Source organism: Sphaerodactylus townsendi, linkage group LG15 (assembly GCF_021028975.2).
Source record: "Sphaerodactylus townsendi isolate TG3544 linkage group LG15, MPM_Stown_v2.3, whole genome shotgun sequence".
Taxonomy (NCBI): domain Eukaryota; kingdom Metazoa; phylum Chordata; class Lepidosauria; order Squamata; family Sphaerodactylidae; genus Sphaerodactylus; species Sphaerodactylus townsendi.
This window is the reverse complement of record NC_059439.1, coordinates 2,002,645-2,015,691: the sequence shown is the minus strand read 5'-3', so window position 1 is coordinate 2,015,691 and position 13,047 is coordinate 2,002,645. Positions and strand designations below refer to the sequence as shown.

The following is a 13,047-nucleotide window of genomic DNA, read 5'->3' as shown; positions in this document are numbered from 1 at the left end:
GTCAGAATTTCACCCTTTGACGTCTTGTGAACTAAGGCTCACCTTATCAGTATTGTTCTTTGCTGCCCTATTTTCCAGACCAAGAGCCCAAACATTTAGCCATGCTTTTACTCTGTATCAGAAAAAGGGCAGCCTCCAGGTACTTGTTGGAGACATGAAGACCTCAAAAACAACTTAGTCCACAAATTCTGTGGAAATGAGAACAAGGGGCATTCTTCAGGGTTTTTACAATTCTGGTTAGCGACAGTGAAAGAACAGTGAGCAAAAAGGCCTGCATGAATTCTTTGGTCAGCAGCTTTGTGGTTGCCATCACCCCATTATAGGAAAGATAAGGGGGGGGGGGCAGTCTTACTTATAAATCACTTACGAAAATTAAAATCCTTAGCTTAACTCTGCGCCTACAGTGGCGCCGCCGCACACACGCCCCTCCAGTCCCTATTGGGCAGGGAGGTGGCTTTAGTAACCCCTTCTCGGCACTCAGAAAAAAATTAGTAACCACTTCTAGAGAAGTGGTGAGAACTGGTTGGATCCCACCTCAGAGCGTAGCGTCAAGGGTCTGTTACTCCAGCCAACAAGCAAAGACTCAGGAAAGTTTCAAGAGCTTTATTGGAACTGTGTCAGCCCAAGGTTCAGAAAGCTCAAGGTACCGCTTTGCTCTCTGAACCCCAGTTTATACCTGTAGCAGCAGTGGCGTAGTGGCTAAGAGCAGGTGCACTCTGATCTGGAGGAACTGGGTTTCATTCCCAGCTCTTCCACCTGAGCTGGGGAATTCAGATTAGCCTGTGCGTTCCCACACACGCCAGCTGGGGGACCTTGGGCTAGTCACAGCTTTTCGGAGCTCTGACAGGGTGTTTGTTGTGAGGGGGGAAGGGCAAGGAGATTGTCAGCCCCTTTGAGTCTCCTACAGGAGAGAAAGGGGGGATATAAATCCAAACTCCTCCTCCTCCTCTCCTTCTTCTTCTTCTTCTTCTTCTTCTTCTTCTTCTTCTTCTTCTTCTTCTTCTTCTTCTTCTTCTTCTTCTTAATTACAAGATTACTCAACTCATGATTCCCCCCCTCCCTCACATTCCCAGAACAGCGCATGAGAAAGGACAGTGAGAACAGTTGTATTGTTATGACACAGCTGGTTCCCCACTATGGAAATGATAGATAAGGAGGAACATTTAAGCTCTACTCACTAGTTACATGCAGAAGAATGGGAATCTTCTCAGCCTCGGACGGAGATAAGGGCTGGGCCAACTGTGGCCTTGGAGTGGACGTGCGAGCTGCCAGGCCAAGAATGGTGCAGGCCTGACACATAGAGGACTTGAAGGCCACGGAGCAGCAGTGGCGTAGGAGGTTAAGAGCTCGTGTATCTAATCTGGAGGAACCAGGTTTGATTCCCAGCTCTGCCGCCTGAGCTGTGGAGGCTTCTCTGGGGAATTCAGATTAGCCTGTGCACTCCCACACACGCCAGCTGGGTGACCTTGGGTTAGTCACAGTTCTTCGGAGCTCTCTCAGCCCCACCTACCTCACAGGGTGTTTGTTGTGAGGGGGGAAGGGCTAGGAGATTGTCAGCCCCTTTGAGTCTCCTGCAGGAGAGAAAAGGGGGATAGAAATCCAAACTCTTCTTCTCTTCTTCTTCCTGCCTCTCACCCCCCACCCCCCGCTGGAGTGTGGAGCAGTGGAAAGGCAGCCAGCGCCTTTCCACTGACTGGCACTCAGCACATGCTTAGAAGAATTCTTCTAAAATATTACTGGACATAGCTGAGGAGATGTAGAAATTAAAGGACAGTTTCCATGGCTCCAATTAAGCCCTGAAGGATATGAGTGCCGGACAATTAGGTGAACTGGTTGTGGTGTTCCGGGCTGTGTCCAGTGCGTAACAGACTTCCCTCTGTGATACACCTCTGAAGCTGCCAGCCACAGATGCAGGCGAAACGTTAGGAACAAGGTCCACCAGACCACGGGTCACACACAGCCTGCTGAAAGCCCACTCACAACCAGCGTTGACTCCTGGCCGTGAAAGCCTTTGACAAATTAGGGCTAATGTTCTGTAATAGTTAAGCTTGAATCTTGGAGTGCGACTGCTATGTGGGAGAGTTCCTCCTCCTCAGTCTAATAAGAACCATTCCCTTTTTACTTTGGAGGAAAGGACATCTTCATGACAGAGGAACAAAAGAAATACTACAATGCCATGAAGAAGCTGGGCTCAAAAAAGCCCGTGAAGCCCATCCCTAGACCTGAGGTAAGCTCTTGGGGGGCGACATGGGGGAGGAATGCTTTCGTAGGGATGCTCCAGGTGAGACTCGGAGTTTGGCCAGAATTGCAGGTCAGCTCCGGACTATGGATGCTTTGGAGGGAGGACTTTATAGCATTCTACCGCACCGAGGTCCTCTTCAGTTGACCAAATCTCCAGGAGTTTGGTAACCGGGGGGGGGACCTGGCAACCCTAATGCTCGGATACTGAGAGAGGGAGTTTCAAATGAAGCCTCGATAGAGAATGTCACACTCTGGCTATTTTTGCACCGGTTATCAGCCCCAATGGGTGCTTTTTTGCACCCACAGCATCATGGGGCATTCCTGGACCTCCCTTGATTTCTTGGGCTCTTCTCTCACCTGTCTCAAACCCACTTTGCTCTGAAGTTTCGGGAAGTATCGCAGTGAGGTTTGAATGGCGACTGTGTGGGTAGGGAAATCCACATTTTCTCACCTGCACGGCAGCCGTTTTCCCTAACCCAACTTCCCTAACCCTAATTGCTATCTAGTACACTAGTCCTAATCATAATAGTTACATAGTCAGGAGCTTAAAAAGAGCACAGTGTTGTGTGGCAAGGGCCCCTAAAGGGTGTGATGTGTTTCACCCAGGGAAATATCCCCGTGCGGAAGCAGTCTTATTCTACTTTTTCTAACTATGGGGAGGAGCAAAAATCTTTGTACAAGACAAGCATGGGGGGTGGGGGTGGTTAGAGTCTTTTTAAGCTCCCCAGACTTTCCCCCTCACCTTGGAGGAAGGGGAAACTTACCTTCTCAAGTGGGTGGCAGACAGAACCACTGTTTGGTCACATGATCTGCAGCCAATCCGGAGAGGAGAGAGCTGAGCTCACCCTTCAAAAGTGTGCAACTTAGCTCTACTTTTCTCCCCACTCCTCCAGCCCTTTTTCATGATTCACAGCGAGTGAACAGTCAGTCTGCTGGAAAGAGAGCAGGGCAGCTGTTGGATCACGGGAGGCGGGGGGTGGGGGGGGACTGTCTTGTTATGTCACTCCAGTGATGGAGGGTGATTTCCCACTGGCGATTAATCCTGGGATAGCCACCCAAAATATCCAGGTTTCCTCACGATCTCCCCACTGCCAAATCGCAGAACATGGATCAGTCCCATTTCTAGTACTCCCCATCCCCTACCCCCACCCTCATGGGATTTTCCTGGACCTGCTTGTATAGGCACCTTTTTGAAAAAACACTCCAGTGTGAGCTAATAGGAGATGGGCGCTACACATCTGAGGGTCCATAACTTTGTCCTCCATGAACCAAACTTCACCAAACCTGGGTGGTATCATCAGAAGAGTCTCCTACTGATATCTCCCAGGTTTTGTGAAGTTTGATTCATGGGGGACAAAGTTATGGACTCCCAAAGGGGGCGCCCCACCCCCCATTGTTTCCAATGGGAGCTAATAGGAGATGGGCGCTACACATTTGAGGGTCCATAACTTTGTCCCCCATGAACCGAACTTCACCAAACCTGGGTGGTATCATCAGGAGGGTCTCCTAAAAATACTCTGACATTTTGGTGCTGCTAGCTTAACAATCGCACCCCTGACAGCAGGCACCCCCGCCCCCCAAGGGGCAGGGCTAGACGTCTTCACTGGAAACATGCTGCAGTGAAGATGTTGGAACCTGGATGAAAAGGCGCCGATTCTTTTGAAACTTGGTTGTATCTAGATTACATTTTCACTGGGAATTCAGCCGGAGAGAAAGGGACAGCAGCAAGTTAGGCTCAAAAAAGATAGCTGGTTTCCCAGAGTCACTCGGGGTGCTTTATGGCCGGGAAGGGATTCAAACTGAAGTCTCTCCACTGAACACAAGTGAGGGGCTGAAAGACTCAAGACCTGGATTGCCAGCGTATTTTAATGGTCAGTAGCGGTTACAGTGTGGTGGGCTGATTGCCAACTTCCAGGTGGGGCCCAGATATCTCCCAGAATTACAACTCATCCCGAGACTACAGGGATCGGCTGCTCTGGAGAAAATGGCTGTTTTGGAGGGTAGGTGGCATGGCCTTGTACCCTGAGGACGTCCCTCCTTCCCCAAAACCTCACCCACCCCAGGTTCCATCCTCAAACGGCCAGGAATTTCCCAACTCACTTGGCCACCCCATGTGATTCCTATTTACAGAACAGGCAGTTTAGAAATCCTTTATCCTAGGAGTCTGCAACCTGCAGCTCTCCAGATGTTCATGGACTACAATTCCCATTGGCCAATTGGCCATGCTGGCAGGGACTGATGGGAATTGTAGTCCAAGAACATCTGGAGAGCCGCAGGTTGCAGACCCCTGCTTTATCTCATCTACAGTCAAACCTTGGTCTTCGCTGCCCTCGGAGATCGACGGTTTCGGTCTTCGCTGGTTGCCCCCGGAACGTTTGGTCGCCTCGGAGATCGGCAGTCGTCTCGGCTTCCGTCGCCTTCCGAGGCGACTTTTAAATATCTCCGGTACACCATTTGCGTTGTGCATGCGCAAAAGCACAAACTGCATACTTCGGAGTACGCCATTTTCAGTTTTCACCGCCCGTCGCCAGTCGGATTAGCATCGAAAACGGAGGTTTGACTGTAGTAGGCCCCAGATAAAGCACAGCAACTCCCTGGCTCCATTTGTTTCCGTTCTGGGAGGCTTGATTCCCCCTGTAGGACCTCCTTTTCCAGCCTTTCAGACATGGGTTGTTTATGGGTTTTTCTCCTTTTTTCCCCATTCTCTGTTCTTCCCTCGTTCGTCTCTGTGTCTGTGTCTTGTGCCCGTCTTGTGTTTCTCTCGCTCTCCCCCACGTACCTTCCGCATTATTAAAGAACAAATTTCAAGGGATGATCTTTGACTTTGTGACTCAGCAAGCCTTTGATATAGTCATCATGATCCTCATTTGTCTTAACATGGTGACGATGATGGTGGAAACAGACGACCAGAGCCAAACCAAAATAGATATCTTATTCCAAATCAACCTGGTCTTCATCGTGATCTTCACATCTGAGTGCTTGCTCAAGATGGTGGCCCTGAGGTACTACTTCTTCACCGTTGGCTGGAACATCTTTGATTTCGTCGTAGTTGTTCTCTCCATTGCAGGTGAGTAGAAATGACAATGGTTTTCTAAAACCCAGCTGTCGGTACCCTCTCTGGGAGCAGGATGTGCATCTGTGTATAAGGACAACACAGAGAAGGAGTGTGATGACAAACTTGCTTGTCCTGCCCACAGCCCAGCCTCTATCAGGCACATTTCCTGGTCTTCAGGCAAACTCGGACCTCCATCCTATCAGCAGACTTAAAGCGGAGCTACTCAGGGTAGAGAAGAAGGTCTAGTAGTCTTCCTGCACTTACTTCAGCCTCCTAGCACTTTAGGAAAAGAAAACAGTCCACGCAAGGTTCTTTCCAATAGGAAGGTTTTACTTAGCAGTTGATTATTCATTCATTCATTCATTCATTCATTCATTCATTCATTCATTTATTTATTTATTTATTAGATTTTTATACCACCCCATACCCAAGGGGCTCCGGGCGGTGTACAACATAAAATCTCAGTACAGTTCTAAATATAATTGCTAAACCCTTTAAAAACAGCAATAAGAACAGTAAGAGGCGTCCCACAAAACCCCATATTTAAAATCTTCCCCCCAAGGGGAGGGTGAGTCCCATTAGATGAGGGCCAGATGTAAAGAAGGCAAAGGGGGGCATCTTCGGCGGTCCCTCAAAGGGTATTGGGTTTCAACTCTGTCTTACAGGCCCTCGCGAACTCTGAATCCCATGGAGACTTGAACAGCTGGAGGAAGAGTGTTCCACCAGGCCGGGGCCAGAGCCGTAAAAGCCCTGGCCCGCGTGGAGGCCAGCCATAATCACTGATTACACAAGACTATACTAGATAAGACTACAAGGCTATACGGAACACTTCAGCAATAATATAACAGTAAGCTAGAACAGACTAGAAGAGAATACTGCATATATACAAAGCACAGCTTTATACATTCAAGCTAGGTACTTTTCCCGGCAACAGCCTCCCATTGGACCAGAGTCACAGTCGAATGCACTAATCAAGTTCAAGTTCAAAGTTCAAAGACCTTTATTAGGCATTAAAACATAGCAGAGCTAAGTAATCCAAATACAGTTTTACAAGATAGAACAGGTACTCCTGTTTCAAAAATGCATACATCAGAGCGAAAGAGGAGACCAGGAAATTATTTCGTAATAGTGAGCAAGAATTTGGCCACTATGTCCAATTGCTTGGGATTCTCTGTATTCAGAAGATAGTTCAATTTAAGATTAAAAAGGTTTGGATGGACCAGTGAGGGATCCCCTAGAAACAGGTTTCGGTCTAAAATGGATTAAATTTTGGACAAACTAATGAAAATAATGACTTCTCAGGGGTTTGACGAGTATTCTGGAGTGCGGCTTTTGCTGTGAAGGTACCGTGTGAATCTCTCTGGGGAAAAGGTTAGTGGAAATGTGTTGGTTCTCGCTCTGGTCAATAGCCACCTCAGCTTAGGGTCAGACAAGATGTTTAAATATGCAGCTGTCTTGCATTTCCCGGGCATGATGTTAAAATGGAGGGGAGAGAACAAGCTCCTTGCTTTACGAATGCACCAATCACATTAAAGGTCAACTGTAGCTGGTTGCCCCCAGATTTCCCGGCTCCTGGCCCCTGTTGCTGGGCAAACCTTTTGCTGCCTAGAAGATGAACTTGTGAGCCTTTATTTTATATATCATGACACCTCCATCTCTGTAATCAAGGTGCAGAGTTATGACAGAAGAGGTGGAAGTGCTTGGTGTAAAATTAGACATGACTATTCATTGTTCCTCTTTTCTTCCATCAGCTAATGAATTTATGCACATTTTTTTGGTCTTCTTGGAAATACAATGTATTCTGAATAATTAATTTTTAGATGTTGTACCCATATTATGACTACTAAGAGTTTCTGGGGGAAAAATAACTCCTTTTTCCTCGCCTTTCAGGACTTCTCCTCTCGGACCTCATTGAGAAGTACTTCGTGTCCCCCACGCTCTTCAGGGTCATTCGTTTGGCCAGAATCGGGCGTGTCCTCCGGCTGATCCGGGGCGCCAAGGGCATCCGCACCCTCCTCTTCGCCTTGATGATGTCCCTGCCAGCCCTCTTTAACATCGGCCTGCTTCTCTTCTTGGTCATGTTCATCTATTCCATTTTCGGCATGTCCAATTTTGCCTACGTGAAGAAGGAATCCGGAGTGGACGACATCTTCAACTTTGAGACTTTCGGCAACAGCATCATTTGCCTCTTCCAGATCACCACCTCCGCTGGGTGGGACGGCTTATTAAACCCCATCTTGAACAGCGGCCCCCCAGACTGCGACCCTCACCTTGAAAACCCCGGCAGCGCAGTCAAGGGCGACTGTGGGAACCCTGCTATCGGCATTGTCTTTTTCTGCAGCTACATCATCATCTCCTTCCTGATTGTGGTCAACATGTACATTGCCATCATCCTGGAGAACTTCAACGTAGCCACGGAAGAGAGCAGCGAGCCACTGTGTGAAGACGACTTTGAGATGTTCTATGAAACGTGGGAGAAGTTTGATCCCGATGCCACGCAGTTCATTGAGTACAGCATCCTCTCTGATTTTGCAGATACCTTGCAAGACCCCCTGCGCATCGCCAAACCCAACAAGATCAAGTTGGTCACCTTGGACCTGCCCATGGTTCCGGGGGATAAGATCCATTGCTTGGATATCCTCTTTGCCCTGACCAAAGAAGTGTTGGGGGACTCTGGGGAAATGGATGCCTTGAAAGCATCCATGGAGGAGAAATTCATGGCCGCCAATCCCTCCAAGGTGTCTTATGAACCCATCACGACCACACTGAAAAGGAAGCACGAGGAAGTGTGTGCCATCAAAATCCAGCGGGCATTCCGGCGACATCTCCTAAAGCGGTCGGTGAAGCAGGCCTCTTACGTGTATCGGCACAGCCAGGATGAGGCCACGCTGGCCGAAGGCGCCCCGGAGAAAGAAGGACTGGTTGCAGATAACATCAATTCAATGTACGGCCCTTCGGCAACCCGGGCAGAAACTGAAGGGTCATCAGAACTGGCCCCACCTCTCAGCCCTGAGTTAGTTGCCGACGCAAAGACAGACCCCAGTAAAAAGGATGACGATCCAGGGATAGAGAAAGCGGACGAGCCCAGCCAAGCAAAAGAGGGGGGAGATGCGCCCAGAGAAACGAAAGAGGGGGAGGCCACCAAACGCGGCTTCCAAGAGTCGTTCGTATAATGCAGAGTGTTCTTGGCCCTGCCTGGCCCTGAAAGACTTCGGTTGCGTCTCTGCCAATCACGCAAGGTCCCTTCCATACCTTGTGTCTGAGTGAGCTAAACACCTGCTCTTGCCAGACTTCAGGTACTCGGTATCTCAACTTTGAAAGGAGAGCCACAGGTGGATTCTAATTTCTTCAAAGTGTGCCAGGAGGAAAAAAAGAAATTTTCCTTAGGAGGCAAATGTGAATTATCTCTATTGCTGTGACATCTAATGTAGTATGTTCCAGGGCTGGATCAAATGCTAGTTTTCCCTACAGGAGTTTTTAAGAAATGTTGGCAATGGGACGGTGGTGGGGAGAGAGAAGAAGGAGAAGAAGAGTTTGGATTTATATCCTCCCTTTCTCTCCTGCAGGAGACTCAAAGGGGCTTACAATCTCCTCTCCCTTCCCCCCTCACCACAAACACCCTGTGAGGTAGGTGGGGCTGAGAGAGCTCCGAGAAGCTGTGACTAGCCCAAGGTCACCCAGCTGGTGTGTGTTGGGAGTGCACAGGCTAATCTGAATTCCCCAGAGAAGCCTCCACAGCTCAGGCGGCAGAGCTGGGAATCAAACCCAGTTCCTCCAGATTAGATACACGAGCTTTTAACCTCCTACGCCACTGCTGGTCTTCCCCTTTGCAGTTCAGGTAGGTTCAGTCTGTGTATACTGGACTGGCAGGCCACGGAGGAGCCGAAGCAGAGCTGTGTATCGTCGCCACGAAAACATACAATCCCGGATTAAGAAGAGTTGGGTTCTACAGCCGATGGCTGTATGTTTTACATAATCCGCTCTGCTTGTCGTAAGGGGAGGAAATTGCTTCTCAGAGCACTTTTACTTCTGGAAATCCTGCTCAGCCCACCTGGAGGGACAAACAAGGCTCCTGAGATCTGATCAAACATTAACCTCACACTTTCGGGCATCCTTAAGGTTACTGCGCTGTAAATACAAGTTAAGGCTGGAATGAGACTGCGTTCTGTGCCCAGGTCCAATTGTTTGAGCTCTGTGGTGCAGTTACAGGTGTGAAGATACGGAATATACACAGCCCTGGGCTTAGCCAGTGATGTGGTCCCGGCCTATGAGATGTTCAGACAGGGTGAAAGCTGGAAATCTTGAGCTGTTGCCTCCCTCCTTCTCTATGCATGTCTTAAAGTCAATAGCAATGAAAATTGCTTTCTGTGCCGGCTCCAGCCCTCCGCAACTGAGTTTTAGAAAAATTGTTTTTAATATTGTGTCCTCGTAACAAACTGACCCACCCGGGCTTTAGATTCTGTCCAGTCCGCAAAGGCAAGGAGTGAAATGATATTGAAATAACGGGTCTGTTTTGCGAACAAAAACCTGCACCGTCTTATGACTCGGCCTTTTCTCTTGGAGCCTTCGAAAGGAATCCAAAGTGCCCTTTAAGTCTTAACCCCTTGTTGTATGCGCTGTTTCTTTACAACGAGAAAAGAACAGGATCTGTTCTCGGGGATTTACTGCTGGCTTTGAAATTTCTCTGACTTAATTCTCAAGTCCACAAATACTCTTGCTTGCGATATTGCTCTTTAAGGCACGTCTGGTCAGCTGGAATTCAGGCTACCTGATATGCTGCCGTCTGACCCCTGCAAGGCAGAAAAGCACGGTCCTTTGCCTTCCCCCCACTGATCTCCCTATCAGTCTATATGTGGGTATAAATCTGGAGTGTCCACAGTCCAGATGGGGTGTCCCGGAGTCCTCAGAGCTGCTGTCTCCTGCAACACGCTCCGCTGTAGCCATGCCAACCTCCAGGTGAGACCTGGGAGATCTCCCGGAATCACAGCTCAACTCCAGATCACAGAGATCAACTCCCCTAGAGAAAATGGATGCTTCGGAGCAGGGGTCTGCAACCTGCGGCTCTGCAGATGTTCATGGACTACAAATCCCATCAGCCCCAATTGACTATGCTGGCAGGGGCTGATGGGATTTGTAGTCCATGAACATCTGGAGAGCCACAGGTTGCAGACCCCTGCTTTGGAGGATGAACTCTGTGCCATTTTCATTTTTAATTTTATGTTTATACTGTAATTGTATTGTAAATTATTGTTCGAAGCTGCCCTGAGCCCAGACTGACTGGGGAAGCGTGGGGAATGAATGAATGAATGAATGAATGAATGAATGAATGAATGAATGAATGAATGAATGGTGCCCCACTGAGGTCCCTGCCCTCCCCAGACTCCACCCCAAATCTCTGGGAGTTTCCCATCCTGGATTTGGTCACCCCCTCCCATACCCCAGTAATATTAGGCCCTACCCTACTCTTAATGTGTGTGATGTCGCAGAATCTCAAAAGAGGAAACCTAAAGTCTGGATTGTCCAACAGGACAGACCCTGCACGTGCTTATCTGAAGTAAATGGGGCATCTTTAAATACGCCTCTTGTGCGTCTCTCTCTCCCTCTGCTGGATTTGTGCAGGAGCAAATTCTCAGGGGGTGCATCCACAGCTATTTTTGGAACCTGGTTTTTAAAATTAACGGCCACACAGAGGTGTTGAAAGAATTTGGTATCCTGGGGTTTGAAGATGCAATTTCTCTAAAGCAAGAAATATGCATTTTTTGGGTGTGTGGTAAACTTTTACTCTTCTTCCACCAGCATATTTTTATATAATATTTGCACAGATTCTCTCCATGCTTAGAGAAGAAGAAGAAGAAGAGTTGGATTTATATCTCCCCCCACCCCTTCTTTCCTGCAAGGAGACTCAAAGGGGCTTACAAACTCCTTCTGCTTCCCCCTTGTAGAGAAAGGGGCTGACTGCCACTTCTCATAACGTGGGTCAGGATTTTGAAATGCTCAACAAAAACTCAGAGGCTGAAACTTTAAAATAAAATATTTTTGGGGATTATTGAGAGCCGCACCTTCTCAATAAACAAAATAATAGGAAGGAATAATCAAAAGGTTTAAATAACGCAGTAAAACAACGGTAACAGGGCATGAAACTGTAAGCAAAGATCAAAATAGAAAATTTTGCGAACCAAGCTGGTCTGGCAGAGTTTAAGTTGTTCAAAACAACTATGATAACATACAAAAAAAACCCAAAGATACGCTCACACCTGGAGCATCCCTACGAAAGCATTCCTCCCCCATGTCGCCCCCCAAGAGCTTACCTCAGGTCTAGGGATGGGCTTCACGGGCTTTTTTGAGCCCAGCTTCTTCATGGCATTGTAGTATTTCTTTTGTTCCTCTGTCATGAAGATGTCCTTTCCTCCAAAGTAAAAAGGGAATGGTTCTTATTAGACTTGGGGAGGAACTCTCCACATAGCCGCACCCAAGATTCAAGCAACTATTACAGAACATTCGCCTAATTTGTCAAAGGCTTTCACGGCCAGAGTCAACTGGTTGTGGTGGGCTTTCCGGGCTGTGTGGCCGTGGTCTGGTGGACCTTGTTCCTAACGTTTCCCCTGCATCTGTGGCTGGCATCTTCAGAGGTGTATCACAGAGGGAAGTCTGTTACACACTGGACACAGCCCGGAAAACCACAACCAGTTCACCTAATTGTCCAGCACTCATATCCTTCAGGGCTTAATTTGAGCCATGGAAACTGTCCTTTAATTTCTACATCTCCTAAGCTATGTCCAGTAATATTTTAGAAGAATTCTTCTAAGCATGTCTGAGTGCCAGTCAGTGGAAAGGCGCTGGCTGCCTTTCCACTGCTCAACACTCCAGTGGGGGGTGGGGGGGTGAGAGGCAGGAAGAAGAAGAGAAGAAGAGTTTGGATTTATATCCCCCCTTTCTCTCCTGCAGGAGACTCAAAGGGGCTGACAATCTCCTTGCCCTTCCCCCCTCACAACAAACACCCTGTGACAGAGTGTAGGTGGGGGCTGAGAGGAAGCTCGAAGAACTGCTGACTAAGGTCCAAGGTCACTTGGCTAGGCGTGTTATTGGGAGTCGCGTCATGAGCTAATCTAGAATCCCCCCAGATGAGAGTACCTCCACGAGCTCGAGGCTGGCGGAAGCGGGGGGAATCAAACCCGGTTCCTCCAGATTAGAATACACCTGCTCTTAACCACTACGCCACTTCTGCTCCCTCAGAGGAAACCTGATAATTTTCACTGCATTGAACTTAGACTTTCCCGTGCGTTCACATGATTATCATTTAATATATTCGCTGCCTGGTAAAAATAATGCTGTCACCCTATCCATAGCTAATTATTTAATGCCTGTCTTAAACTAGAGCGGAGACCAAGGCGTCCAGCTTTTTTGGCCGGAGACCAGTCCATGCTTACTAAACAATTTGTCCCGATCCCTTGGGGTTTCTTCCAAATTGATCCCAATTTTTACTGGGGAGGCTGCCGCTTGCTTTCTGGTGTGCAAGGCAGTGCCAGCCAACACTCCAGCGCGCCCGGCGGCAGAACCTGGCCTTCTGGGGCTTGCTGTTTGCCGCCCTGTGACAGGGTGGGAAACGGCAAGCCCCAGAAAGCTTTGAATGCTCCCTGTGGCTCTTCGCGATGTCATGCACGATGCATGCTTTCGTTGTTAAATGGAAATGCGTCTTGGTGGCCGCCTCCCCCCGTCCCGGATCACAAAGGTGACCATCTGGTCACCTTATC

General features: G+C 48.5%; 1 protein-coding gene across 1 annotated transcript in view; it reads left to right on the top strand.

Annotated features, from left to right (window-relative positions):
- The window catches only part of SCN4A (sodium voltage-gated channel alpha subunit 4), a 118,649-nt gene extending 109,779 nt beyond the window's left edge, over nucleotides 1-8,870 (top strand). Inside the window, exons 26-28 of the mRNA XM_048517496.1 lie at nucleotides 2,123-2,227; nucleotides 5,038-5,308; nucleotides 7,187-8,870. Coding sequence (XP_048373453.1) covers nucleotides 2,123-2,227; nucleotides 5,038-5,308; nucleotides 7,187-8,469 — 1,659 coding nt within the window. The 3' untranslated portion in view covers nucleotides 8,470-8,870. The remainder of the gene's footprint in view (nucleotides 1-2,122; nucleotides 2,228-5,037; nucleotides 5,309-7,186) is intronic.
- The last annotated feature ends 4,177 nt before the right edge of the window (nucleotides 8,871-13,047 follow it).